The sequence below is a fragment of the Bemisia tabaci genome, chromosome 7 (assembly GCF_918797505.1).
Source record: "Bemisia tabaci chromosome 7, PGI_BMITA_v3".
NCBI lineage: Eukaryota > Metazoa > Arthropoda > Insecta > Hemiptera > Aleyrodidae > Bemisia > Bemisia tabaci.
Window position 1 is genome coordinate 46,682,913 of NC_092799.1, and position 24,661 is coordinate 46,707,573.

The following is a 24,661-nucleotide window of genomic DNA, read 5'->3' on the forward strand; positions in this document are numbered from 1 at the left end:
ATTTACAAGCGTGCGGCTGGCAGTTGTGTCCACTTGTGACTGATAAGAAAGCTTAGACGCACGTTGTAACGTTGACTTATTCGTATACTTTTTTCAGTTTGATCCCTGTGTGATTCTTTTGGTAATTACTTTAGTAACTAGTTTTAGACCACATAATCTTCAGCGTAATTGTCAAAAACCATAAATTCTCTTCTCACTTGGAAATTTACTTTTATTGGCAAGTATTTGTTTCTAACCATCACAGACTTACATTAGCAGTCTGATCTTGTTGACTGAATAAGACCAGACGAAAGAGAATTAGCAAGTATTGGCAACCCAAAAGGTGATTAGTTTTGCTTTGATTCCATCCAACATAGAGAACGCCTGCCACAGTCTATATACCAATCCACACAGGTCAGTCATTCCTGAGGACGAATTTTGGAACTCTACTGCGCAGAATAAAGTATTAAGTGCCTGCAATGTATATCTTATGGAAGCACCCATTGTGACGTAGCATTGAGTGCTCTAAGTTAGGGCCGGGCGGGGAAGTGGATTTCAAAAGGATGCGCAATGACTGACCTGTGTAGATTGGTCTTGTACCGATCACATAACTCATAGGCACTGTGAAGTATACTACTTCACGATGCCTATGCATAACTCTATTCCTCCTTACTATTGCCTCATCCAGTTGAATCAACACATAGCCTCAATAGTCAGGCTGCAGGAAAGTTCACTCTTCCTATGATGGTGCCATTCCCTGGAAAAAATCTAAAGGGTTATACAGGAAGTACTGCATAGAGAAAAAAAAGGAGGTGTTTGCATTTCGGGCATCTTGGAGTATTTTGATGACTTGATGACGTAGGTGGGTACAGTTGGGTACAGGGACGTCCCCTTCACACTGTACCCACCTACATCATCAAGTCATCAAAAAATTCCAAGATGCCCGAAATGCAAACACCTCCTTTTTTTCTCTATGGAAGTACTGTGCTGTAAAGCTTAAAAGTGGAAGCTGCAAAAAATCATTTGCTTGCTTTTAGCTTTGAGACCAAAGCGGTAATTGACTGAAGCGGCATTTTTAACCTGAATAAACATAGGCAGACATTCCATTAATCTGTGATAAGGCTCTTATCTATTCTACATTACATGTTGTGGGCACAAATTCTCTGAGCGGTTTCAGTTCGACCCACCAACTAAATGTCTTTATACTGTTTTCAGAATGCAACCTTTTAAATTTTTTTTTGTCTGCAATCTCCTGCTCCAGTTACTCTAAGTGTAATGTCTGATGATTGCAGTTCATCCATTTTTTCTCGGCATACTCTTTAAACTGGGTTCTCATTTCCTCTCTTCATGAAATTTTGAAGAACTAGTTTCTAGCATTTTCCAGCTTTCTAACAAATATCCCAGCCTAATAGCAGTTGAATACTTTCTGGAGTAAGGGCTCACATGCCCTGAAATTTTCATGCATCTGCATTCCTATTAAGTACTACGCTGCTTCCAATGTGTTTCTCTGTCAATCATTAGCTTTGACCTTTACATGCTTGCTCTCTAATATTTGCCAATTTTTTAGGCATATACATTTTGTGTAAAGTTTAGTGTACTTTTATAAGAGTAAAAGAGTGGCAAAAATGCACAATCTTAGCAACACAGGGTCCTTTAAGTATCCTTTTAAGGGTCTTAGGAAACCACTGTTTACTAGCTCATTCTAAATGACTGCTTTTGTTTATCTATCCAGGTCCTGTTTTGAATTAGCCTAGCAATAAAATGAGTCTCAGCAATATTGGACAAAAAACGGCAGCCTCCATTTTACAGGAGCACTTGATGAAGTTGGGGCATGTTCCACAATACGATTTAGTCCGTGATGATACTGGTACGCATATTCCCACTTTTACTTACCGACTAGAGTTTAATAATGTTGTTGTTGAGGGAACTGGTTCATCCAAGAAAGAAGCAAAACAGACAACAGCTCGTTTGATGTTAGAAAAACTAGGAATAACCAGTGCGGAAGAAATGCCAAAAATTGAGCCTACTGAGGCCTTACCCTTAAAGAAAGTGTGCAAGTATAATTCTGTTGGTGCATTAACTGAGTTCTGCGCCCAAATGAAAATGGCTCAAGGTCCACAGTACTTCGATGTCAGAGAGGAGGGCCCGCCCCATGCTAAATTGTTTACTGTCAGATGCAGTGTATCCCTCCTGTCAGAAACAGCAGTTGCTGGGACGAAGAAGCAAGCAAAGCAACAAGCAGCCCAGCAAATGTTGACAAGGTTGAAGAACCTTCAAGTTATTGATGACGAGAACCAAATTCTTTCGCCAGGCTCTTTTGAAGTAGTGACACCTGAAGATGAACAGCCTTTGCTCAGCGAGGATTTAAAGCAGAGAGTAATGGATCACTTTAAAGCCCTCCACTCATTTACATCACAGCAAGTTTGTGGCAGCAGTGTATCAAAATACCATACCGTATTTAAATCAGAGAACACCACTGCTTCAGAAGTTATAAGTAATCTAGTATCTCTGGTCAGGAATCCTGACGCTCCTCTCAATTACAACTTAGAGGCGCTTCAAGAGAGTAGAGAGGAACTTTTCAGAGAAGTTATTTCGGAGTTAAATGTTGAGGAGACATTCATTGAGATTCCTGATGATGAAAACCCTCAAATTCTTCTTAATGTTAGCCATGCACCTAATGTTTCCTTTCTAGCCTCTGCATCTTCCAAAGAAATAGCCAGGAAAATTGCTATTATTCAGTATTTACAATTTATCTCTACTTTAGTTTCATAACATCTTACCAAGGCATAATATTCTGGCCTCTTAAGTTTAGAATGATCGCCTCTCTCCGCTTAAAATAGTTTTCAAATTATCTTTAGGCTTTGTATCGGCTTAAGGTCAACTGTTGCTTTGTGTAGCCACGTTCAAACTATCTGTAAGTTCATACTTCCTGGAAAGATGAGAAATGGAAGAATGAGACGATATTCTGCAATTAGGAACTACAATTTCCAGCTCATTCATAGAAACACCTTTGGTGTAAACGTTGTATCTAGACTGAGCCGGAAATGTAGTTCCCAATTGCAAAATATCGTCCAATGGGCCACTGAACAGGGTAAAAAATTTAGTACCACATCACGATAACCCTCTGATTTAAAATTTCAATTTGGATTTTGAGAACTCATTGAAGATTTCTAAATTTAACACTTCAGTGAGGATTAGTACTGTCTCTCTTCATTAATGCTGATCTGTTTACTTAAAAACCGAAGTCAACATGAGGCAAATTCTGCACTAAAATAATTTCAGTGACCTTTACATGCCAGGACAAATTCTTTGAGTGTGTTAACATTCCGGTGCTAAGTTAGGAAGTTCTGCATGATAATATGAGAGTCAGGGAGATACTTGGTGAAACAAAACTCTAGTCATTTGCATAACACTGAAGTTAGTCTTTGATCGTTGATTGGACCTACTTAAATTTAGCCTTTTCTTCTATTTCGGATGTTTGAATCTCAATTAAACCAAGTAAACTAAAATGAAGAAACATTTTCTTTGGTACTCATTCATACCCTGTCTAGTGGTCCATTTTTCCAAGATCTCTGTGGTCTCATTTTCAGTAATCAGCAGATAGAGGTCAGAATTCAATTATGTACAAGAGACTACTTATATAATACATATTACTTAGCTCGAAAGAGAAAAATGATTTTTCAGTGGCTGCTAGACCGTTGAAAAACTGTAACTCTCAAGCTGCAATTGTTTTCCTTGATACATGCCAGTTGTTTTATGAGCAACCCTTTTATCTCTTCAAACAGCACCTCAAAATTTTAACCCAACAGCATTATGCGATAAAAACTATTGGATTTCTGCATGACTGAAAGTATCAGAAAGTCTTTAAAAAAGTAAATCATACTTTGGATTGATAAAAATTTAAAGTCACCATGCAGAAATTTAGAATCCGCTCTCTTTATTATAATTATATTGAAAAACCTCTCACATAAATTCCTTACTTTCCTCTCATAATAATTTCTTTTCGATTGTAACTGTAATCAATTTTTGATCACATTCAGTCTTTTTCTGTCTCTCAGCTGAGCTGTCCTTTGATAGATGCTGTCAGTTGGAGTTAAAAATGAAGAAAGATGAAAAATTTTAGGAGTATTAGTATACAATAGTTTTGAAGAGTTAAGAATTGTCGTTTTCTTCTCACTGCCACAAGAAAATTAAGCTCTACTCTCTACAATAGTCCACCAAAAATTGGCTCACTATATGTTAAGTTTGGGTGCCTTTATTGTTACCTTGTGTTAATCAACATGTCAGGAGGATTTTCAAAAGATTTTTTTTTAGATAAAAGTCCTTTCATTTTCAGTTGGATTCCCTTGAAAATCTTTACAGTCACTACTGAGTTTTCCAAAGCCTTCACCTTTTCATAGGTGCATTCATTATCTGCAGTAAATTTTTCCTCTGATTATCGCGCGACCATCATTTATGGGTGGATAGGGCAAAATATCCCTTTCAAACACGGTAATTTTGGATTGATAGACATACGAGGGATGTGTAAAAAATGTGTGGGGGAATTTGGGGTTGAACGGGAAAAGTATCCCTCCCAACGAGGGTTTTCATGGATAGGTAAGGAAACAATTGGTGTTGTTATGTTCTGCCTGCAGGACAGCATGGGTGTGGATGAAATGATGAATCAAAAGAATCAGGGAGATGAAGGAGTATAACCAATAACACACTGAATGCGAATGGATAAACTTTGTATTCCAACAAGCGAGATCACAAGAATGCATATTTCTCTCGAGCTACACTCGACAGACTCAGTACCTGCATCTATGAACACCGAAAAAGCACCGGTGGATGGTGGATGCCACATGAATCACACCCACCCTCTACTAAAAATTATCACGAAGTAGGATAATAAAACTAATACAGCATAATGAATAGTATGTGCTAAACGATAAACAAAAGCAGGAGGGAACCTAAAGTCAACAAAGGTTGCGAACAAGCTTTTATATCAAAGTAAAAACTTGGCAAAAAAAAAAGTACCTTGAAGAGGTTTAAGGGGTGTGTCGAAAAGAAAAACAACAAAATTAAATAAAAATTTTCGAGGTACATGACATGTGATTCAAATGCACACGCTTCAGTTCATTGCACATGCAACAATGTAGCAGGTTGATCGTAACTCTTAGGAACAATACCCTTAAAAATGGGCATATTTTTGCTTAATCACCTCATTATCCCTATAAAAATGTGTTGCAGGTCTACTTATTGTCGAAGGCTAAAGTTGCGTTATTTTAGAAATTGGCTTGAAATATTTACTTGCAATAGTCAGACAGTCTCGAAGTTTATAATAAGGCTGAATGGTGGGATATTTTTTGAAAGTGTCTCTAGCTGGCCAACCTGTATGGCACAGCCGCATTACCCTTGATGACAAAACTTTGCCCTCGGCCGTTTCTAGAGCAATAGTCTCACTCATAACTGACAGTTAAGTAGACAGTTCGATACAGAAGACTTCCTCTGTCAGTTTGGTCTTTGGTAGTTGGCAATCGTGATAAAGCGTCAGCTGCCGCCGTATATGCACACTTTTTCTATGTATGAGCTTGTAGTTGGAAGCCTGCAGAATGACCGCCCAATGTTGAGGTCTATATCCGGTCCGGAGTGGTAGACTTTTGTCTGGGTTAAGGATGCGCTGGACGCCTGCATTATTTGCAGGGTGAATTTACGTCCCCACAGGAATCTGTGACACCATCCGACATGACATGCGGACGCGAAGCAGCTGTTCGAGAGCGGGTAATTCAAAATTGGCAGCTTACCTTCATGTACCGAGGCATCAACTTCTCTCTCCTACACTGCGGGGTTATCGGGGTTGGAGAGTTTGACTTAGCCACTCGCTTGCTTTTTCTTGGACGGAAAACATCGTCCTCAGAACCACCACTATCATCTACGTTCCCGACACTTCTTTCAATTTCCTTCGACATATCTTTACTGTTTTTAAAAACCTAACACACACTTTTCAAGCGAATTTCGAACAACCGATTGCGATCCACGAACTACCACTCCACTTCTTCACCGCCACTGCAGGGATCACTGAGGGGTCAAGCTGCATCAATGCCGAAGTTTCTGGAGGGGGTGGGGGTGAGTGCGAATCACATCCTTCCATTTCAAAACGATAGCCGATGGCAGTGTTGGTCATTAGGACAAGTGACGAATGTCCCGCAGAATGTGTCGACTTAGCATTGACTTTCGGGTTCATCACATTACTTTTGCATGACATACGGCCTGAGAGTTTTCTAAAGCAATATCGCACGTTCTCAGACCTAATGTGATTATAGTCTTCCTATGATTCCACCTCTGTCGACACCACTGAGGTACTGGTATACTTCTTCAGGCCGCTCGATTTCCAATAATTCATCGCTTATTAAAACTTCCACACTGTCTCGACACAAGGGTTTGCCCTCACGCATGAAGGTTTTGATCACCTTGGTAGCACCTTGGTAACTAGAGAGGATAATCAAAATGCGCTTGCTATTGAATGGAACTGGGACGTTCTCTTTCTCGTAATTTGCGTCTTTGAAGAAGTCTAAATTTTAGCTCTTTTCATTCTCAGAAGCAGGTTGTACTTTGTCACAAAATGTGTGAATGGAAAATTCACCGACTGATGCTGCCTTCAATTTTAAAACTCCAAGCATTTTGAGTTTCCTTTCCGATTCCAACACTTGCTCCGCAGAGACGTGGTAGTTGTAGCCACTTAGGCGACGATAGCCACCTAATCCCCATTCAATCAAATCTTTCATTAGCTTTCCAAGTAAAATGTTGTCCCAGCCGCACGTTTCAAAAACATAATCACACAATGAAATATGAGCACCGATGCACTAAACCCTGCCAACTCTTTAAGAAGATCTCAAAGTCACACAGGAATTTTAACTTTTCACTATTTGGCCCATATATAGGCTCGCACCATTTATCATTGAGTCGTGTGCCTTTAAAAGGATTTTTAACGTTGACCACTTTCCACCACCTAACAATCCAGCATAGGAGTATGATGGTTCCTTCCGAAACCACCATACTTCCATCCTTTCTCAAGGTTTCCAAAGCTAGGATTGGAAAGTGAATTGGGTGATGAAATCACTGAGGTGATGGAATCTATGCAAGGACTTTTCGACGTCGCTTGAAATTCTTGAATAAAAGCATCATAATCGAAAACTGGATATTTTTAAAGAGGTGAACGGTATCAAACAGTAGGTAAAGTCGTTTACTTTCATGTAGGGGATGCGGAATCTACTGTTTCAAGGTTCCACCGCAAATATTTTCATACATCTTTTTATACACTGAATTGTTATCTGCAATGAGGCTGAGCACCTTATAGCCAACTTCATGCAGAACTTTAAGTACTTTGCGAGTAAGTTTTGTTTAAATTTCTCCATCTAGGTTTCGAACAGGGATAAGTGCAACGATAACTTGATTTTTTTATTTTAAGGAGGAGGACATGAATGCTTGCAGAATTCCGGTACAGTCGGTTGTCTTTTGACTTTCTTCAGCCATCCCCACAATTTTACCCGCTTTATATTTGACAGAGGCATTCACATAGATCTAATCGAATAACAAGAGGACAATTTTATCATCTGCATCAAGCAATTTGAATTTTTCTTTCATGAAAGCAATGTTGCTTGCAGTCAGTCCCGCGGTATTCTTACCGCATTTACCAAGTATCTTACGCAGGCACCGGGATGAGGCAGTATCAGGTATTTTGTTTTCCTAAGGGTTTTATAAGTGCCTGGGAATGTATAATATGGAGCTGCAGCCCATTTGAGCATGATGGTGGAGTAGCGAGGTACAGCCTTGTAGATAAGACTGAGCTGTTTGGTCAAAAATGTTAGCTTTGCCTGGACACCCTCGTCGATATCATTTTCATTTTCGATAATTTCTTAGATATGTTCAGTGAATAGATCTATCTGGTTAATAAATAACCTCTTTGTCCATGCTTTGCATCCAAACACCTTCATCTTGTCGATTTCTTCATTCAGCATCTTCTTCCCTGTCCACAGTTCTGCAGGAATTTGATTATTGATTGCAGATGAGGGACATCTATTTCGGATGAAAGTAGGTGTCGCGATGGCTTCTGCCCAAAAGTCTTTGGGGACTCCTGATTGTACCATGAGACATCTCACCATGTCCATTAGCGTGCGGTTTTGTTTTTCGGCAACTCAGTTTTGTTGTGGACACGAGGGTACAGGGGGGTAGCACTGGAGTTTTCCTCTGCTGATATGGAAAGATCTTCTCAAAAACTTTAACATCTCTGCTGATGACTATTTTCTGCAGATTAGGGTCATGAAGGCGATAACCCTTTACTCTGTCAGGATAACCAAGGAAAACTGCTTCTTTGGCTCGTACGTCTAGTTTATCACCTGTGCTACGGTACCATGCTTGACACCCAAATACGCGCATGTAATTATAATCGTCTTCAGAGAGATTTCTTCCAAACCAGCGGCTTAGTGGAACGTCAAAATTGATGGCTGTAGAAGGTGATCAATTTCTAACATTGCTTGCCATCTTCAGTGCTTCAGTCCAAAATTTCCTCGGTAATCCTGATTGACATGACATGCACCTAATCACATTCAGTAATGTTAGGTTTTGTCGTTCAGCGAGACCATTTTGCTGTGGGACCCTGGGAACCGATAATCTGGGATGAATGCCACTTTTCTCTTAATATTCTTCAATATATCATATATGTATCTAAATGTTCATGTAACAAGATATATTTTTAAAAAAGAATAATGAAAAAACGATTTTACTGCTCAATTAGCCAAGACAACGGATTAGTTTCTGCTTTTTGATAAGTTGACTAATTGAAGTGAAAACTTTCAAAGAGTGAATAACTTTCGCCCAGCCCTGGCAATAGACCCTGTGAATAAGTTAAAAGGTGTAATATTTTCTATTATAAGTAATTTAATGAAATGAATATTATTAATTTAATGAAATGAATATATCATTTTGTTGAGCCAACAATCTAATCATTTTCATGTCCATATTTCCATTGCAACAGGGTGATCTGATCATAAGTTTTGTATGTAGAGTTGAAGTTATAACCTCTTTTCCTTTTGGAGAAATTCATATGTTTTTCCATAATAGTTCATAAGTTCATTAGTTCATAATCATGGAGATAATTAGTTTTTCCATTGTGTTAAATATTTTTCAAGGATACTCAAAGCAAGAAAGATTTTCTTCTTCCTCCTATTGTTAAAGTTTATTTTTTGAAGTTTCTTAAAAAAATGTAATAAAAAGTTTCAAACTTATGAAGTATGTAAAGTTTCTCCTTTTTATCACTCCATATCATATTTCGTGCTGCTTTCTCATTAACAATTTTAGAACCAACAAAATTTTGCTCGCAACTAACTGATCATATGTAAAATTACTTGAAACTCATTTCGAAAAATTCAAGAATTTAAATGAGTATTGCTTGTTTGCAGAAATGAAGTAAATGCTAGATATAGGAAAAAAATTTAGTTTAATTCCTAGTATGAAAACATTTTTGTACAAAAGTTGAAGTCAAAATTATTTCGACGACTTACGAAATAACCAAATACAATCAGTGGCTAACATGATCCAAATTTAGGAGTGAGTGAGAGAGACATGATAACAGATCATAAAAACAAATAATGAAACAGAGTGGTACAAGCAGCATATAGAAAAGACAGAAGGATAAGGAACTGATGCTAATGGCAGTAGAACTTAAGATAAGTTAGCAGTTATTTCTCAAACACGAGTTCCTCATATTAAATAAATGCCTCCTGCCTTTTTGCATTCAATCATCATCTGAGGAGGAAACAAATCAAAAGCCTCTAGGACAAGAGCACAGATAGCACAGATGAACGAGAAAACAGAAAAAAAGATGAGAGTATTGTCATAGCCTAATTAAATACATGAACATTTACCTACAGATCTCAAAATGAGCTTCACTGAGTGAGTCTCATCATTCTAGGACATTTTTTAAATGATTTGTTGTTAGAGGGGAACATAAAAAGGGAAAATTCAAATTTCATAACATCTCAAGAATTACTGTCAAGTTTCAGACTCATCATTTGGATCGAGTTTATCAGAAAGGAAACCCTCATTTTCGAAAAAAGTGAGTCATGAATATTTTTGAGTTCCTCTAGTCGTATATTTTCTCCTGACAGAAACTCCAAGTAAAGTAAAAAAAAAAAATAGTTGGTGAAGAGGGGTTAAAGTTTATTTTCTACATTGAGTCTTATGGAGGAATAAAACTTCAAACTTCTTTTTCTCATCTCTTACTTAATTGGTTCCTTTCTGCTAAACTCGATCTATTTAAAGGACATAATAAAACATGTTTATTATCTCAGATTTCAAAGTAGATAGTGAGCCAAGGAGATGTTCTACCAAAGTACGGATTTACTTAATAAGGTATCTCTCAAGCACATTCCTACTTCTATAACTGAGAAGATGTTGAATTGTTAACAATCCCAGCAGTATTAGTGTGAAAAACCATCCTGATTTTATGAACAAGCTGGGGTTATTTGAAGTTACCCCTATTGGTAATGAAGAAAATTGGGACTGTGCTCATCACAATGCTTCATAATTTCAGATTATTTAAGAAAAATAGGCTTTAAAGAATATCATGGATAATGGAGCTGTTGCATGCCACAGGGATTCGTGATATAAGTACTTTTCCTATTTTAAATATTTGCGAGAAATACAATGGTACGACTGGTTTCCGCTGAAACAAAATCCCAGGCTCACAATAAGCTCTCAAAATTGAGGTTGTAGTAGAAAGGATCATATACATTAGAGTGGCTCACTCCTACATCTAATCAAAATCTCTATGCACAGATAGGGAGCAAATACATCAGCAGTATTGCCACTTCGTTTGAGAACTGCGGGGAATGAATTTCAGCAATCCCGCTAAAGTATTAGCTCCCTATCCGTGCATGGGTGGACTCTCAGGGCCGAACTCATGGTCGTTCATTGAACAGCTCCGATTCTTAGGGAGGGCCCATATAGTTTCCATTGTGACTAGAGGATGTTTAAGGAAGTCTTAAGATATTGCATCATGAGAAGAACAATTTTGGTGAATCTTTGGTGAAATTCAAAAGTGTAGGGAAATGGAAGCTTGCAAGGAATTATGATGACTTGCCATCGTAAAAAGTACAAAACATAGGCGAAAAAATTCTACTATTTTGACAAACTTCAAGGTGGGTACTGACCAACCTTAAAATTCGAAAAACTCGTAATATACATCCTATTAGATTTTGTGTTTTTTGTGGTGGCAAATCATTGAAATGCCTTGCAAGGATTCTTTTCTTAAGTTACATGTACTTTGAAATTAAACTCAACGTTCGCCAAAATTTTCCTCTTTATGATCCTATTCTGAAGGCTGTTCTGTACCTCCTTAGTCACAACGGAAACCGTTAGGGGTCTTCCTTGGTAGGAGCTGTTGAAGTAACGACTACGAATACTGCCCTCACCGTAATGAAGAAGATCCTTTTCAATATGACCTTAAATTTGAGAGCTTTTTTTGAACTTTGGAGTTAGTTCCAGAGAAATTCAGAGGCACCACCAAGTTTCTTGCGAAATTTAACACGAGATAAAGTAGAGAAATCCCTAATCTCCATGGCATGCAAGAGCTCCATTTTGTAAATATTTCCCCTATGTTTGAGAGTGTACTGGGTGATGCAGATTTCTAATCATTAACCTGTAAAATTGTTATTTTGTTTTAAGTTAGAAAATAAATTACAACAGAAATTCTGAGACATTGAAGTTGAAACCAGTGGTTCCGTAGTTTAATTATAGACTTTTAGATTTCTAAGTTATCAGGACAGATTGCCCCGGACAATTGGACTGACTTTCTGAGGGCTTAAAATCAATCTGAACCAAATTTGAAGGGGGAAACCATCTATTTTATAGATTACTGATGCTGCTTTCCATTGATAGGAAGTAGCATTAATAAATTACATGTTTTTCCACTGGCAGGTTTAATGGAGAAATTCACAAACCTTGAACATTTCAGCATCTGGTTGGTATCAAAGACTCATCCATAAATGATCTTGGGCATAATACTCTGCACCAAAAATAAACTTGAAAATAAAAAAAACCAGTCATTCATCTACACATACTGCATGCCTGCATGCATCACGGTTGCATCCTGTCAATCATAAAAAGAAAATATGAGTGGAAATTATTATTATAAGATTGAATTTTCTTCTACTGTGTATCCAGCAACTTTCCCTTTGTCCGATTTTTTTCTTTCTTTTGTTTGTTCAGTATTTTCATTTGTTTCTAGGATGTCTACTAAAACAGAGTGACCAAAAATCAGTACTTTTACAGTACATTTTTTGTACATTCCCAAGAAATTCAGTCTCCTCAACAGAAAAACTCAGTACTTTTCAGTACCTCCATTTGACAAAATTCGAAAAATTTTAAAATTTCAATTTCTCACTCAAATTACGACAAAAATGACAAAAATCCCGGACCTTCTTGCAGAATTTCTGCACTTTTTAAGCACTTCCAGGCCACCCTTAAAAAATCAGTATTAGTTCCCGACCTTTCTGAAATCCTGGATGTGAAGACACCCTGGTTTTGCTGGTATTAGAGGAGTTAAAAAGGTAAAAGGAAATATCTTTGATATTCAAATAAATTGATAAATAAATTAGTACAAAAATACAACAATTTTCAACATGGAACTGAGAGACTGAACGCATCTAACTGTTGTAGGTAGTATTCGTAATAATTGATTTTAGAGTCAACAAGGGAGGCCTTCTGCCTCTAATGAGATATCTAAAAAGAAGAATATTGTGCAAACATCTATCCCCATGTAAGGTGGCAAAACAGACAAGTAAGTGCATTAAGTATGAATCAATGGCTGAAAGCAGAAAGCTTATCTAAATTGCAGCATTCAAAAATCTCGGATTATATTTAATTTTCTTAAAAGGAAACGTGATCAAAATATTTCCTCGTTTAGTGTTATTTTTTTGGAGTGAGTGAAGAAAGTTTGCAGAAAACTTTGATAGGAACAGTTGATTTCTTTTCCTCTGAAACAACAAAACAGGAGGAGAGACTTACAAAAACGCAGTCTGAAATATGCAATTCTCAACTTAAACCATCGATAAATAATTTTTCCTTTATTGTTTCAAGAATTTCTTCTGAAAGTTGACAAATTTTGGGTAATTTTTTTCATCTTCAAAGAGAAAAATATTGCATATACTTAATACATGATGCCAATGCAAATTTGGAATAAATCACAAATGGACTAATTTTTGCAATGGGCCAGTTGTGCTGGTCATAGAATCATGTTTTAATGCTTGATTCTTGTAGATCAGCTAAAAATAATAACATCTGTCCAAACCGCAACTTTCTACGTTCAACATTAACTGAGATATTGCCCTTCGAAAAGTCAGGTTTTTGACGTCATCCACCGCGGCAGTGACACCTTTGGTTTCTTACTCTTTTGTTCGATCAGTGATGCAGAGGGCGCAACACGAAACTTCAATGACATTAAACATGAACAAACTCTAGTGAACTGACTGACCGCCTAATGTCTTCGCATCGAGTGCGTTACCTCCTAATAAGATTCTCGAAGCGTGAATATGTCTGTTTCTTAGGTTTGTATACGTTTAATGTCGTTGAAGTTTTGCGTTGCACCCTCTGCATAACTAAAATCTAACAAAATCTAGACATCAAAATTAAAATAAATAAATTTTAAAAAAAAAAAAAAAACCAAGCTTAGGATAGATGGAAAATTAAAATCAACCTAGGGCTTAATCGTCTAGAAATTGCCAAATCCCCCCCCCCTCTCTTGCCTCTGAGAAATTAAATCGTGGTTGCTTGAAAAGTGGTACCTATTTTTACAATGTGAATCTCCGTTTTTACATAATTTTGGGACAGAAGTAGACACTGCCCATTTTTTAGCGAGCCAGCGTACATGGTAGAGAAGAATATACAAGAGGCTTCGGAGGATCGAGACTTACATTCAAGAGGTTGTCAACAGCAATCATCATCACGGCTGCAAATATCACAGTCAGAATCGATGGCCTTGATGATATTGTTCTTCTCCTCGACGATAACACTGAGTAAGGCTTGAGAACTGTGCAAGATCTGTTTAAAAACAATTAATGTAATTTAGGCAAGTTCCTTCACATTGGAAAAAGCTAAAATGCTTAAAGAGGCATCTTGTTACCATGTTTAAAAAAAAGAGCCCTCCGCATTTTCTATCAGGCACTTTACCCACTGCTTTTCATCCGTACCTCTTTCTTCTCTCGGACGCCAGATTTTAACGCATTAAATAGAACGGAACCAAGTCACATCAGCCATTGCCATATTTCATCTAATGATTTTTTTTCTACAGAAGAACGGTAGTGTGGATGCTTTTGAAAATGGCAAGATATTTTCTCAGTGATGTGAATCAAATTCCCTGAAATTTTCAGAGGAATGTGTAAAACTATTCTTCTGTAAAAAAAATTGCTTGATGAAAAGGACTGATGTGACTTGGTATCTTTTGGCTTATCTCAGTCCATTTGAAAATGTTGAATGGATGAAAAGTGATGGCAAAAATTAAAAAGGATAAAAAGTGATCTCAAAAGTAATAAAGAAAAAAATGCTTGTAAAGTAAAATGGTTCATTGTGGTCTCTTAAAATCTATATTTTCCACACAACAATTTTTTTTTAACTTGTTTCCACTAGTAATTATTCTTATGAATTGAATTGTTTCATTTCATAAATTCAATTAATTTGATAGCTGAAAAGAATAATACAAATTGGTGATTAGAAGAAATTCAAGAATTCAGGATTGACTAGTGCTTCATTTATAAAACTCATATATTATGGATTTCTCGACAAAACTTCCCTAAGCATTAAAGAGGCTGGGCAAAGCAAAACAATATTAAAACTGGGGAAAGAAAGGAATGCACAAATGTTACTCAATTCATATGATACTCAATGGGTTAACTGATGATTGATGCAATAGGTTAATATGCTATTTGTCCACTCTCTTCTTCCCCCAGTTCTACAGGCAAAGATTTTGAAATTATTTTCCAGCGAATAGCACTATTTTAGGTACAATATAGTGCCCATAAAAATTTCCCTCTCACAAATGCACTATTTAAAAAACAGGCACCTGAGCTGTGCTGATGATAGGTTCAATCAGATCTGATCTTTTTCTGCGATGGCCTTATGAGTGGTTGTAGCTAACGTTGCTCTGAACAGCTTTCCTCTAATGCGGAAAATTATGCTCAGAATAAGTTAATTCTTCTCTGACGAGAATTTTTAATTACAAAAACTAAAACTGATGGCGATGACTTCTAATTATCTCTAATTTTAGTAGTGCTTTGCTTACTTATGCACACTTCCATTCATTGGAAAATACATTACCTTATCAAAGGCACACTCTGCTTCAGATATGGCTGTGTTCACGTCATTAAAGGCAGCTGTCTTATGCTCCAGTCGCACAATTATTTCTTGAAGCCTTGCAGACAAAGACATCATTTCTGTCTCTAACTGACACTTGACCCTTTCGTCATCTCGTATACATTTTTGTAAATACAGTTTCCGTCGCTTTAACTCCTCGATATCTGTAAAAAAAAAGCAGATTCTGTCATACGTTTAGCACAGAGAATACAGTGAAAGAAACACAGTTGAACATTTTAAGCGGACAAAATTCAGTGCTACCAGCTTGCCAAGGTTGCCATGGCAATAAACTTTTTTCAGGGTAAAAAATTATCAGTTATTTGTCTTAATTTTTAAACAAATTTACAGGTTTAAAACATTTGTTTTCAGGTGGACATTCAATAATAGCTGTGCTTTTGCTTAAGAATTTTCATTGCTCCCCAAAACAAGGCTTGCTGAAGGATATAGCTCCTAATATTTTGAGATTGAGCTACAACTCTGTTCTGACACTGAAATCCTCCAATGAAATCCTCCTCGGAAAAATGTAAAAAATGCTAGACTTATTTTGGGATTGATTTTTTTACGAATGCAGCATTAAGAGATGATACAGGAAAATGCCTTGAATTTTTTCTATGACTGAACTTTACTACTCTTATGACTATAAGAGTCAGTCTGTGCCTAATGCTTGAAATTTTTGGGAGGACATTTGCAAACAGGAGAATTTTCAGGTTACTCAAGTTTTTCAGGATTAAAAATGATCACAAGTTGAGGTAGAGAATTGACAGCAAAAAAAAATTAGTATCTGGTTGGTGGACTCCATCAGAAGGCATGGACTAATTATAAAGGATGCAACTAGGCTCAGAAGAATTGATGATTCAGAATAATACAGTCTGCATCTAGAGCACTAGTCTGATAAGATTATTGTTCACAAGTCACCAAATTCAAATGAAAATAGGAACCTTCATTACTGCGGAGTTCTAAGAATAAAATACTTTCTATTCGTTTTGCAGTATTAACAGTAGTATTGTAGAGATATAATATCCATTTCAACTGAGTTCTTTAATCCTCGGTCAAAAAATTAGAGCACTGTGATGACTGATCATTAAATTCAAAAGGAAAAATCAGCACAGGCAGAGAGAATCAGCGCAGGCACAATCATTCGAATGACTAGGCTTTGTTGATGAGAAGCAACTGACCTTGAGAACATAAGTAAAGTTTACTCTAAATTGTTTTCAGGAATAGTCAATCCATGTTGATTCGAAAGGATCAATCAAAAGAATAAATTGAGAACGATTATGGTGGGTAAAAGTGAGGGTGTCTAGGAACTTACGTTTGACCAGCTCCTGATTTAGGAGCTGAAGGGCTGCTCCTTGTTCGGCCATCATATCCATTTTGCACGAAATCTTGAAGCCGGTTCCTAAAACAAAATCGACGAAAAACTGGGTTGGTTCTGAGCGCTGGGATTATGAGACTATAAGCAGGTGGCAAATCAGCATGCAACTAGATTGTAGGTTAGTAGTGAAAAAGTGAAATGATAAGTTAGGACTCCGACCTGCGGACCTGAGGTTAGGAAGAGATCCGAAATGTACGCGTTCGCTTATCCGACTAATCCCCGGATGGAGAAATCAAGAGCGTAACTAAGAATTTGGAAAGTGTAAGATAAGCACGTGAAAAACCTGGCTTTTCCGAGACGAAGATAGCAAATGGATGGAAGTAGAGAAAGATTCAACGAGAAATTTTACAAACTAATAAAGATTTAAAAGTCAAAAGAACATTTCACTAAAATTTAACCTACAAGCATTTTCCTGGAAACGGAGAAAATTTTCTTTCCAAAAACAACTGTCTCTACTGTCAAATTTGAATTCGTTGTTGATAAAAAACAGATGATTAGTGGTTCATCGTACTGCCGTAAGGGCGCGCGTCTGGTTCGGGAAATAGATGGGCGAGGAACCAATCAAAATTAAGAGCTGACAAGCGGTAAATTTGAATTTGCGCTCTTTTTTAGAGACCGCGCTGGTGCATGGCGCTGGCTCATCATATTACGTATTTTTCGCTGACAGCACGTACTATCTTTTCAATGAACTGAAAACAGCTAAAGGTGGGTAAGGTTTAAGTATAGGAATAGAAAAAAAAAAACTATACATGAAAATCAAGGAAATATTAAAATTGCTGTTATTTTACTGCCTTTCAAGGAAAGCATTAAACTTGTTCGAAATAATTCTTACGGCGGCCCTACAGCAGTACTTATTTTTGCCAAAAAACAAAAGCTGTCAGCAAACAAAGTATTCTTTGGTGCTAAATTATTCGCCATATATTTCAAGGCTGTCATTGAAAATTCATGTTTTTATTTTTTATGTAGACGTATTAGTGCACTTCATTTTGTGCGGATGATAAATATGTCCAATATCTTTGTACAGCCAATCAAATTCGGTTAAATTTTAAATTTTTCAAGAAAATTTCACGGTAGTTGTTCGTACAAAAATTAATTGTCTACGGCAAATTTTGAATAGTGCTGACGGGCTTATGTCTGCGTACCTGCCCTTGAAGGAAAAAAAAAAGTCGATGTACAGACAGCCATATATTTTTAAAAAAATTCAAAGACATTTCGCAGGAAGAACATATTGTTGTCGAAACTAGAGACATCAAAAGTATAAGATGCTGGTTTTAATTTAAGTACGAGTAATTAAAATAAATGCGGTAATTTGAGCTCACGTAATCAAAATATGCGTTTCTCTAGTTTTGTTATCGATGCATCGTTTCTGTTTAAATTACATCAGGAAATCGGCTTGCATGATGGCAAAAGCGAGTTTTTTCTCCTTTTTTGCCGTTTTATTCTTATACCTGCTATAATCGATGACGTCGTGAAGTTTCCCTATATGATACCTCATTTCTCCCTCTTCCTTGTGCTGCTAAATTCTTATCGTCTTTTATCAATAGACCGTCTCTAGTCTTTTAGATGCTCAAGTCCGGTCAAATTGCCTGGAGCTGGGAGAGCTCGTTAGGTTCGCTTGTTAGGAGAGACGTAATCAGGCCTCGTTCGTGAATTTCCCCGAATCTGTGAGCGACATCCTCATTGGCAGCATAGAACAGAGCACTGCAACATTGCGAGTTCAAGTCTCGCGCCTGCGCGCCTTCAATTTCGCAGACGCAACACGGACATCCATCAAGTACGAATAGTTGTATCTCTGCGCCGTCATGAACGCGCATGCTTTCCTTTGCTCTATATAACTGTTGTGTTGGTTCTGTTCGTCTTATTAAACACACGTGGCCCGCGAGTTGTATGGGGCCATTACATACGAGCTTTAGATATAAGTCTACAAATACATCGTAAAAAATGGATCAGACCACAAATTAAAAAAAAGAAAAAAATCGAGTGTCCCCAAGTAGCAGTGATCGCGATGAATAGCGATTTTATCGGTTGCCTATCGCGATTATATCGGTGGCAGTTTATCGCAATATTATCGAATAAAAAATTGCGATTTACGGCTATTAAATCGCTATGCATCGCAATTTTTTGTTCAATAAAATCGCGATCAATTTTCGTCGATAAAATCGAGATTAAATCGCCATATACCGCGATTTTTGTCACGATACTATCGCGATAAATTGCCGGGCGATGAAATCGCAATTTTATTGCAGCAAGATCGAGGATAATCGCTCAGATGTTGATGATCTTAGCGATTTTATCACCGACAAAAACGCAACAAATCGCGATTTTTCGGTTGAAAAATGCTACTTGGGTCAGGAAATTGTTTGAAAACTACTCCTGGAAATCCCAAGCCTGGCCAAATTGGCCTGATTACCTCGTTTGGGGGGAGTTGAACGTATTTACGCTAAAAGGAACGATGCGCATACGGTTTGCGTGCAGCATAATTCCTTTTAGCATAAATACGTTCAGTTGTGGTGCTGGCACGCACAAGCTTTCGTTATAGGTCTAAAACTACATCCTAAAAAAATAATCATACATCAAGTCTAAAAAAAAAAAGAAAAAGATCGAGTGTCCTAACGTGTGTGCCTAAGTTAAGAGAGACGTAATCAGACCTCGTTCGTCAACTTTTCCCCCGAATCTATCATTGGCAGCATAGAACAGAGCCAGGGGCGGATTGGCAGGCGGGAATACCGGGAAAAATCCCGGTGGGCCGGTTGGTATTTTGGGCCGCTTTAAAATAAACTTATATTACTACTACTTTCTTTCTTTCTTAAAACTTAACCTTCCCCCTCAAGCCTTTTGTATTTTCACTGACGTAACCTTGATTTCCATGTGAACACGCAGAGGTGTAAATGGCCGTAGATGCTAAAGCACCGCTTTAAAATAAACTTATCTTACTACTACTACTACTACTACTACTAATTTCTTTCATTTTTTTCTTTTTTTATCTCCACAGTCTAAAAGTATGTGGAGAAATGGGATAAAATCTTAAAGAACTGTCACTTTCTCATAAAATAGGGTGAGGCTCCACGGGCCTCCATTGTTCCACGGGGCTGCTTTATGCTCCACGGTCGCAGCCAACTTTGCAAATATTTTGTGACTCTAATTGCGTATGTTCGCGCTTAAAAATGGCTTCTTGAGGTGCTAATTTTTCAAAATTTTCCGGGGGAGGGCCCCCGGACCCCCCTTTCTCTGTGGAGTGTCCCCCCGACCCCCATTTGGTTTGTGGGCCGGTTTGGCTGTACATTTCCCGGTGACTTTTTTCGTCCCAGTCCGCCCCTGAACAGAGCACTGCAACATTGCGAGTTCAAGTCTCGCGCCTGCGCGCCTTCAATTTCGCAGACGCAACAAGGACATCCATCAAGTACGAATAGTTGTATCTCTGCGCCGTCATGAACGCGCATCCTTTCCTTTGCTCTATACAGGGTGATCCAAAAGTCCCTTCCACCCCCTTTAACTTTTTACCTAATTGAGGTAAAGATTTGAAACTTGGGGGAAGTTCCAAGGTCAAAGGGAGCTACTTTTTGGCCCCCCTAAAATTTTCAAGGGGGGCCCCCTTGAGGGGACAACGGACCCCAACTTTTAATTTTCAAATGGGAAGACCCTCTTTGTGATAGCTTGTTCGAAAGAGCATAAAAAAAGAAAACTTTTCGCGCAAACCCGAAGTCAATATCTCAAACCGTTCCAAAATGGCGGCCGGTTAAAGTTCAAAATGGCCGAAAATTCACACCGGTTATTTGTCGATGGATTTGCGCAAAAATCGGTAGGTAGGGGCATTTTGATACGAGAAAAACGAATTTAACGTTAGATTTTCAAAAAACCGAAATTTCCAAAATGGCCGCCGGTTAAAGTTCAAAATGGCCGAATATTGTCACCTCGGTTTTTTGCTGATAGATTTGCCTAAAACTTGGAATTTGAGAGTATTTTGGCATTAGATAAACACATTTGAACATAGATTTCCAAAATAATCAATTTTTGGCCATTTTGAACTTTAACCGGCGGCCATTTTGGAAATTTCGGTTTTTTGAAAATCTAACGTTAAATTCGTTTTTCTCGTGTCAAAATACCCCCACATACCGATTTTTGCGCAAATCCATCGACAAATAATCGGTGTGAATTTTCGGCCATTTTGAACTTTAACCGGCCGCCATTTTGGAACGGTTTGAGATATTGACTTCGGGTTTGCGCGAAAAGTTTTCTTTTTTTATGCTCTTTCGAACGAGCTATCACAAAGGGGGTCTTCCTATTTGAAAATTAAAAGTTGGGGTCCGTTGCCCCCCCAAGGGAGCCCCCCCCCTGAAAATTTTAGGGGGCCAAAAAGTAGCTCCCTTTGACCTTGGAACATCCCCCAAGTTTCAAATCTTTACCTCAATTAGGTAAAAAGTTAGAGGGGGTGGAAGGGACTTTTGGATCACCCTGTATAACTGTTGTGTTGGTTCTGTTCGTCTCATTAAAGACACGTGGCCCGCGAGTTGTATGGGGCCATTACATACGAGCTTTAGATATAAGTCTACAAATACATCGTAAAAAAGAATCAGACCACAATTTAAGAAAAGAAGAAAAAAATCGAATCTAAGGGAATTTTATGAAAACCACTCATACAAATCCCAAGCCGGGCCAAATTGACCTGAATACCTGTTGGGGGGGGGGGGGGGGTTGGACGTATTTATGCTAAAAGGAACTATGTGATTAGGGTTTGTGTGTAACCTGGTTCCTTTTAACATAAATACGTTCAGTTCTGGTGCCGGTACGCATAACTATGGTGTAAGTCGGCAAACTCGTTTGCGGTGTCCAAAAATCTCCGCCTCTATGTTATTTTTTTAAAGGAGAACAAAGTGACATCATTCTTTGAAGTTTTTGCAGAATTTTCTTTGCGCAGAGAAGAAAAATCTCGGCAGTTTTAAAGAATCGCTGTTCAGTAGCGATGTCGCAAACCCAGATATGTGATTGCCGACTTACATCGTCGATATCCTACTTAAAACGTTGACATGCATGCTCCTCTAAGCTGCGTTATATACTGCCGTGCAACGCAAAAAACGCCGTAAACGCCATTTTACATTTTTTGGAAACAACGTATCATAGCAGAAAAACTTGTGTACCTTGGGACAAGAACTTAACTTGAAAATTTGAGGTGCATTGGTAAAACAGTTTTGATGCTATGACGTGTTAAGTTCCGAAAATCGAGGGAGAATCTGGATGGATTTACGGCGTTCTTGCTTAGCACGGCAGTTTACAGCACCTAAACGGCTTACGGAATCATAAACTGTCTGGATAATCCCAGAGCAGAGTGTATCTAAATCAAAGTGCATTCTGCTTCATAGCTCTACGTTTGAAAAAATTATACTTCACGATACCTCAAATCTGACCGCGTATTCGGATTCCTCGGTGAAAACTACCCTGAAATGATGTGTCATTCATCACAATCGCTTAAAATGGGAGCGTCAAACGCAAGTGCGTTGATTCCGTGAATTCAACGCGGGTGGTCCCGAGAAGTGTGTCGCGAGAGGAAGAAGAAGGAAAAGGAATGCGGAAAGAACCCGAAGTCTGCAGGCGCCGGCGCTAGCGGCGTAAGTCAGAGGAGTGAAGGTCGAGCTCGCCTCAAGGTCGTCAGGAGCCAGACTGTCTGGTGACGGAGGGGTGAGAGAGGGGATACCACGATCTGCGTTTCAGGATTTCGTCACCAGGTAGCGTGGCGAGCGCAACCAGTTGAGTCTCTCCCAATTCACCCCTAGCGGCCTACCTCCTAGAACCCACAAACCGGTGATGATTGTGATTTATAGAACTTCTACTCCATTGGTTTACTAGAGAAGGATTGTTGTTAGATCTTCCACCATCTTCTCGTATATTTCTCACGATGGGAACACAATAGGTAATGGTGGGTGATCTGAATGGACGGAAATCGTATATTTGGGTGCTCCTGAGTCCCAGGAACCTACCTCGGCTCTGTTGACAACTATTATCTGAATTACTGATTGTAAGGGTAAGTCAGTGACGTCGCAAACCGAGTTATGTGATTGTCAACTTACACCGTCGATAAAATTAAGTTATAGGTCTAAAACTACATCCTAAAAAAAGAATCATACATCAAATTTAAAAAAAAGAAAAGGATTGAGTGTCAACACAGCCCAAGTTAGGAGAGACGTAATCAGACCTCGTATCGTCAACTTTTTCCCCGAATCTGTGAGCGACACCCGCATTGGCAGCACAGAGCAGAGCACTGCGACATTGCGAGTTCAAGTCTCGCGCCTGCGCGCCTTCAATTTCGCAGACGCAATACGGACATCCATCAAGTACGAATAGTTGTATGTCTGCGCCGTCATGAGCGCGCATCCTTTCCCTTGCTCTATTTCAATGTTGTGTTGGTTCTCTTTGTCTTATTAAAGACATGTGGCTCGTGAGATGTATGGGGCCATTATACGAGATTTAGATATAAGTCTACAAATACATCGTAAAAAACGAATCAGACCACAAATTTAAAAAAAAAAGAAAAAAATCGAGTGTCAGGGAATTTTTTGAAAACTACTCCTGGAAATCCCAAGTCGGCCCCAAATTGCCCTGAATATCTTTTTTGGGGGAGTTGGACGTATATATACTAAAAGGTACTATGTGCATAGGGTTTGCGGGCAACATAGTTCCTTTTAGCATTAATGCGTTCAGTTGTGGTGTCGGTACGCACAAGCTTTAGTTATAGGTCTAAAACTGCATCCTAAAAAAAAGAATCATACATCAAAGAGCCTTGCACAAAAAGGGCTAAAATTCGCCCGTTTTCGGGCCCTCGAAATTGGGGTCGGTGTGAGGTATTTTTTCATCTATAGGGTGACCCTTTACACATAATAAAATTTCAGATTGAGTATACGCACCGTTTTTGAAATATGGGGGGGCAAAGTCCCCGATTTTTACTCATATTTGCAGGTATTTTATAGTCGAACTTCGGCTGCTACAAGGTACCGGATGTAGATATTGAAGCGCGGTTTGCGGTGATTTGTCAAGCTATTTCTGGATTATTTTTTCACATCTTTTACAAACCCGCAAATGGTTTTTCGGGGGGGGGGGGGGGGAGCTTTATTCATATTATCATGACCGTTCGTATACGTCTTACTGGCATTAATTGCTTCGTTCTCGACTCCTCTCCACGCCGTAATCATGATGGTATTTTCTGTTAGGAATCTTTCTTCTTCTTTATATTTGACCAATTCTAATGTTGTCTCCCCCTTTCTCCCTTTTTAACCTCCCCCCCCCCCAATTCTAAACACTCCCTCTCAAGTGTATATTCCTGTGCGGCAGATATGAAGGTGTTATTTGTGGGGAATTATTTTCTGTCTTTATGGTTGATAAACTTTGACCCCACCTATTTCCTCCTTCCCCCCTTTACCCCTGTTTCACCCCCCCCCCATTTCCACCGTACCTTACTCGAAGTTGTCTGCTCCCTCTGCAGCAGAAATGAGGATGTTTCCGGTAACTATTACACTATCCGATAACTATTATACTCTCACAAAAAAAAGTATTCAAGCATGTAAAAAAGAGAAAAGAGGGGGGGGGGCAGTGGAAAGAGGGAATAAGGTAGGAAATATGAACTAGTGAGGGGGGATGGGAAAGAGAAAAAAGGGTGGGGGGTGTCTCCCTTGTATTGAGTTTAAAAAAGTAAAAAATTCTTCGCTGGAAACATCCTCATTTCTGCTGCGGAGGGAGCAGACAACTTCGAGTAAGGTACGGTGGAAATTGGGGGGGGGGGTGAAACAGGGGTAAAGGGGGGAAGGAGGAAATAGGTGGGGTCAAAGTTTATGAACCATAAAGACAGAAAAATAATTCCCCACAAATAACACCTTCATATCTGCCGCACAGGAATATACACTTGAGAGGGAGTGTTTAGAATTGGGGGGGGGGGGAGGT

General features: G+C 38.6%; 2 protein-coding genes across 7 annotated transcripts; one reads left to right on the forward strand and one right to left on the reverse strand.

Moving 5' to 3' along the window:
* On the forward strand, positions 1-5,686 carry LOC109035822 (uncharacterized). 3 transcript variants are annotated; one of them, XM_072302734.1, is made up of 2 exons: positions 1-121; positions 1,712-5,686. In XM_072302734.1, the coding sequence occupies exon 2, from the start codon at positions 1,741-1,743 to the stop codon at positions 2,749-2,751; it is 1,011 nt and encodes a 336-aa protein (XP_072158835.1). In that variant the 5' UTR covers positions 1-121; positions 1,712-1,740; the 3' UTR covers positions 2,752-5,686. The 3 variants fall into 3 exon arrangements, with proteins under 3 accessions (XP_072158835.1, XP_072158834.1, XP_072158833.1); XM_072302733.1 differs by having other exon boundaries at positions 23-322; XM_072302732.1 differs by having other exon boundaries at positions 23-217.
* A 3,751-nt stretch (positions 5,687-9,437) lies between these two features.
* LOC109035823 (uncharacterized) lies at positions 9,438-17,288 on the reverse strand. 4 transcript variants are annotated; one of them, XR_002009289.2, is made up of 6 exons: positions 17,138-17,287; positions 16,673-16,759; positions 15,328-15,527; positions 13,929-14,055; positions 11,958-12,106; positions 9,438-9,762 (listed from the first exon to the last, which is right to left on the reverse strand). XR_002009289.2 is itself a non-coding variant. In XM_019049610.2 (5 exons), the coding sequence occupies exons 2-4, from the start codon at positions 16,731-16,733 to the stop codon at positions 13,942-13,944; spliced, it is 375 nt and encodes a 124-aa protein (XP_018905155.1). In that variant the 5' UTR covers positions 16,734-16,759; positions 17,138-17,287; the 3' UTR covers positions 9,438-12,106; positions 13,929-13,941. The 4 variants fall into 4 exon arrangements, 3 of the variants coding, with proteins under 3 accessions (XP_018905155.1, XP_018905154.1, XP_072158836.1); XM_019049610.2 differs by having other exon boundaries at positions 9,438-12,106; XM_072302735.1 differs by lacking the exons at positions 9,438-9,762; positions 11,958-12,106 and adding an exon at positions 12,180-12,992 and having other exon boundaries at positions 17,138-17,288.
* Positions 17,289-24,661: the final 7,373 nt, after the last annotated feature.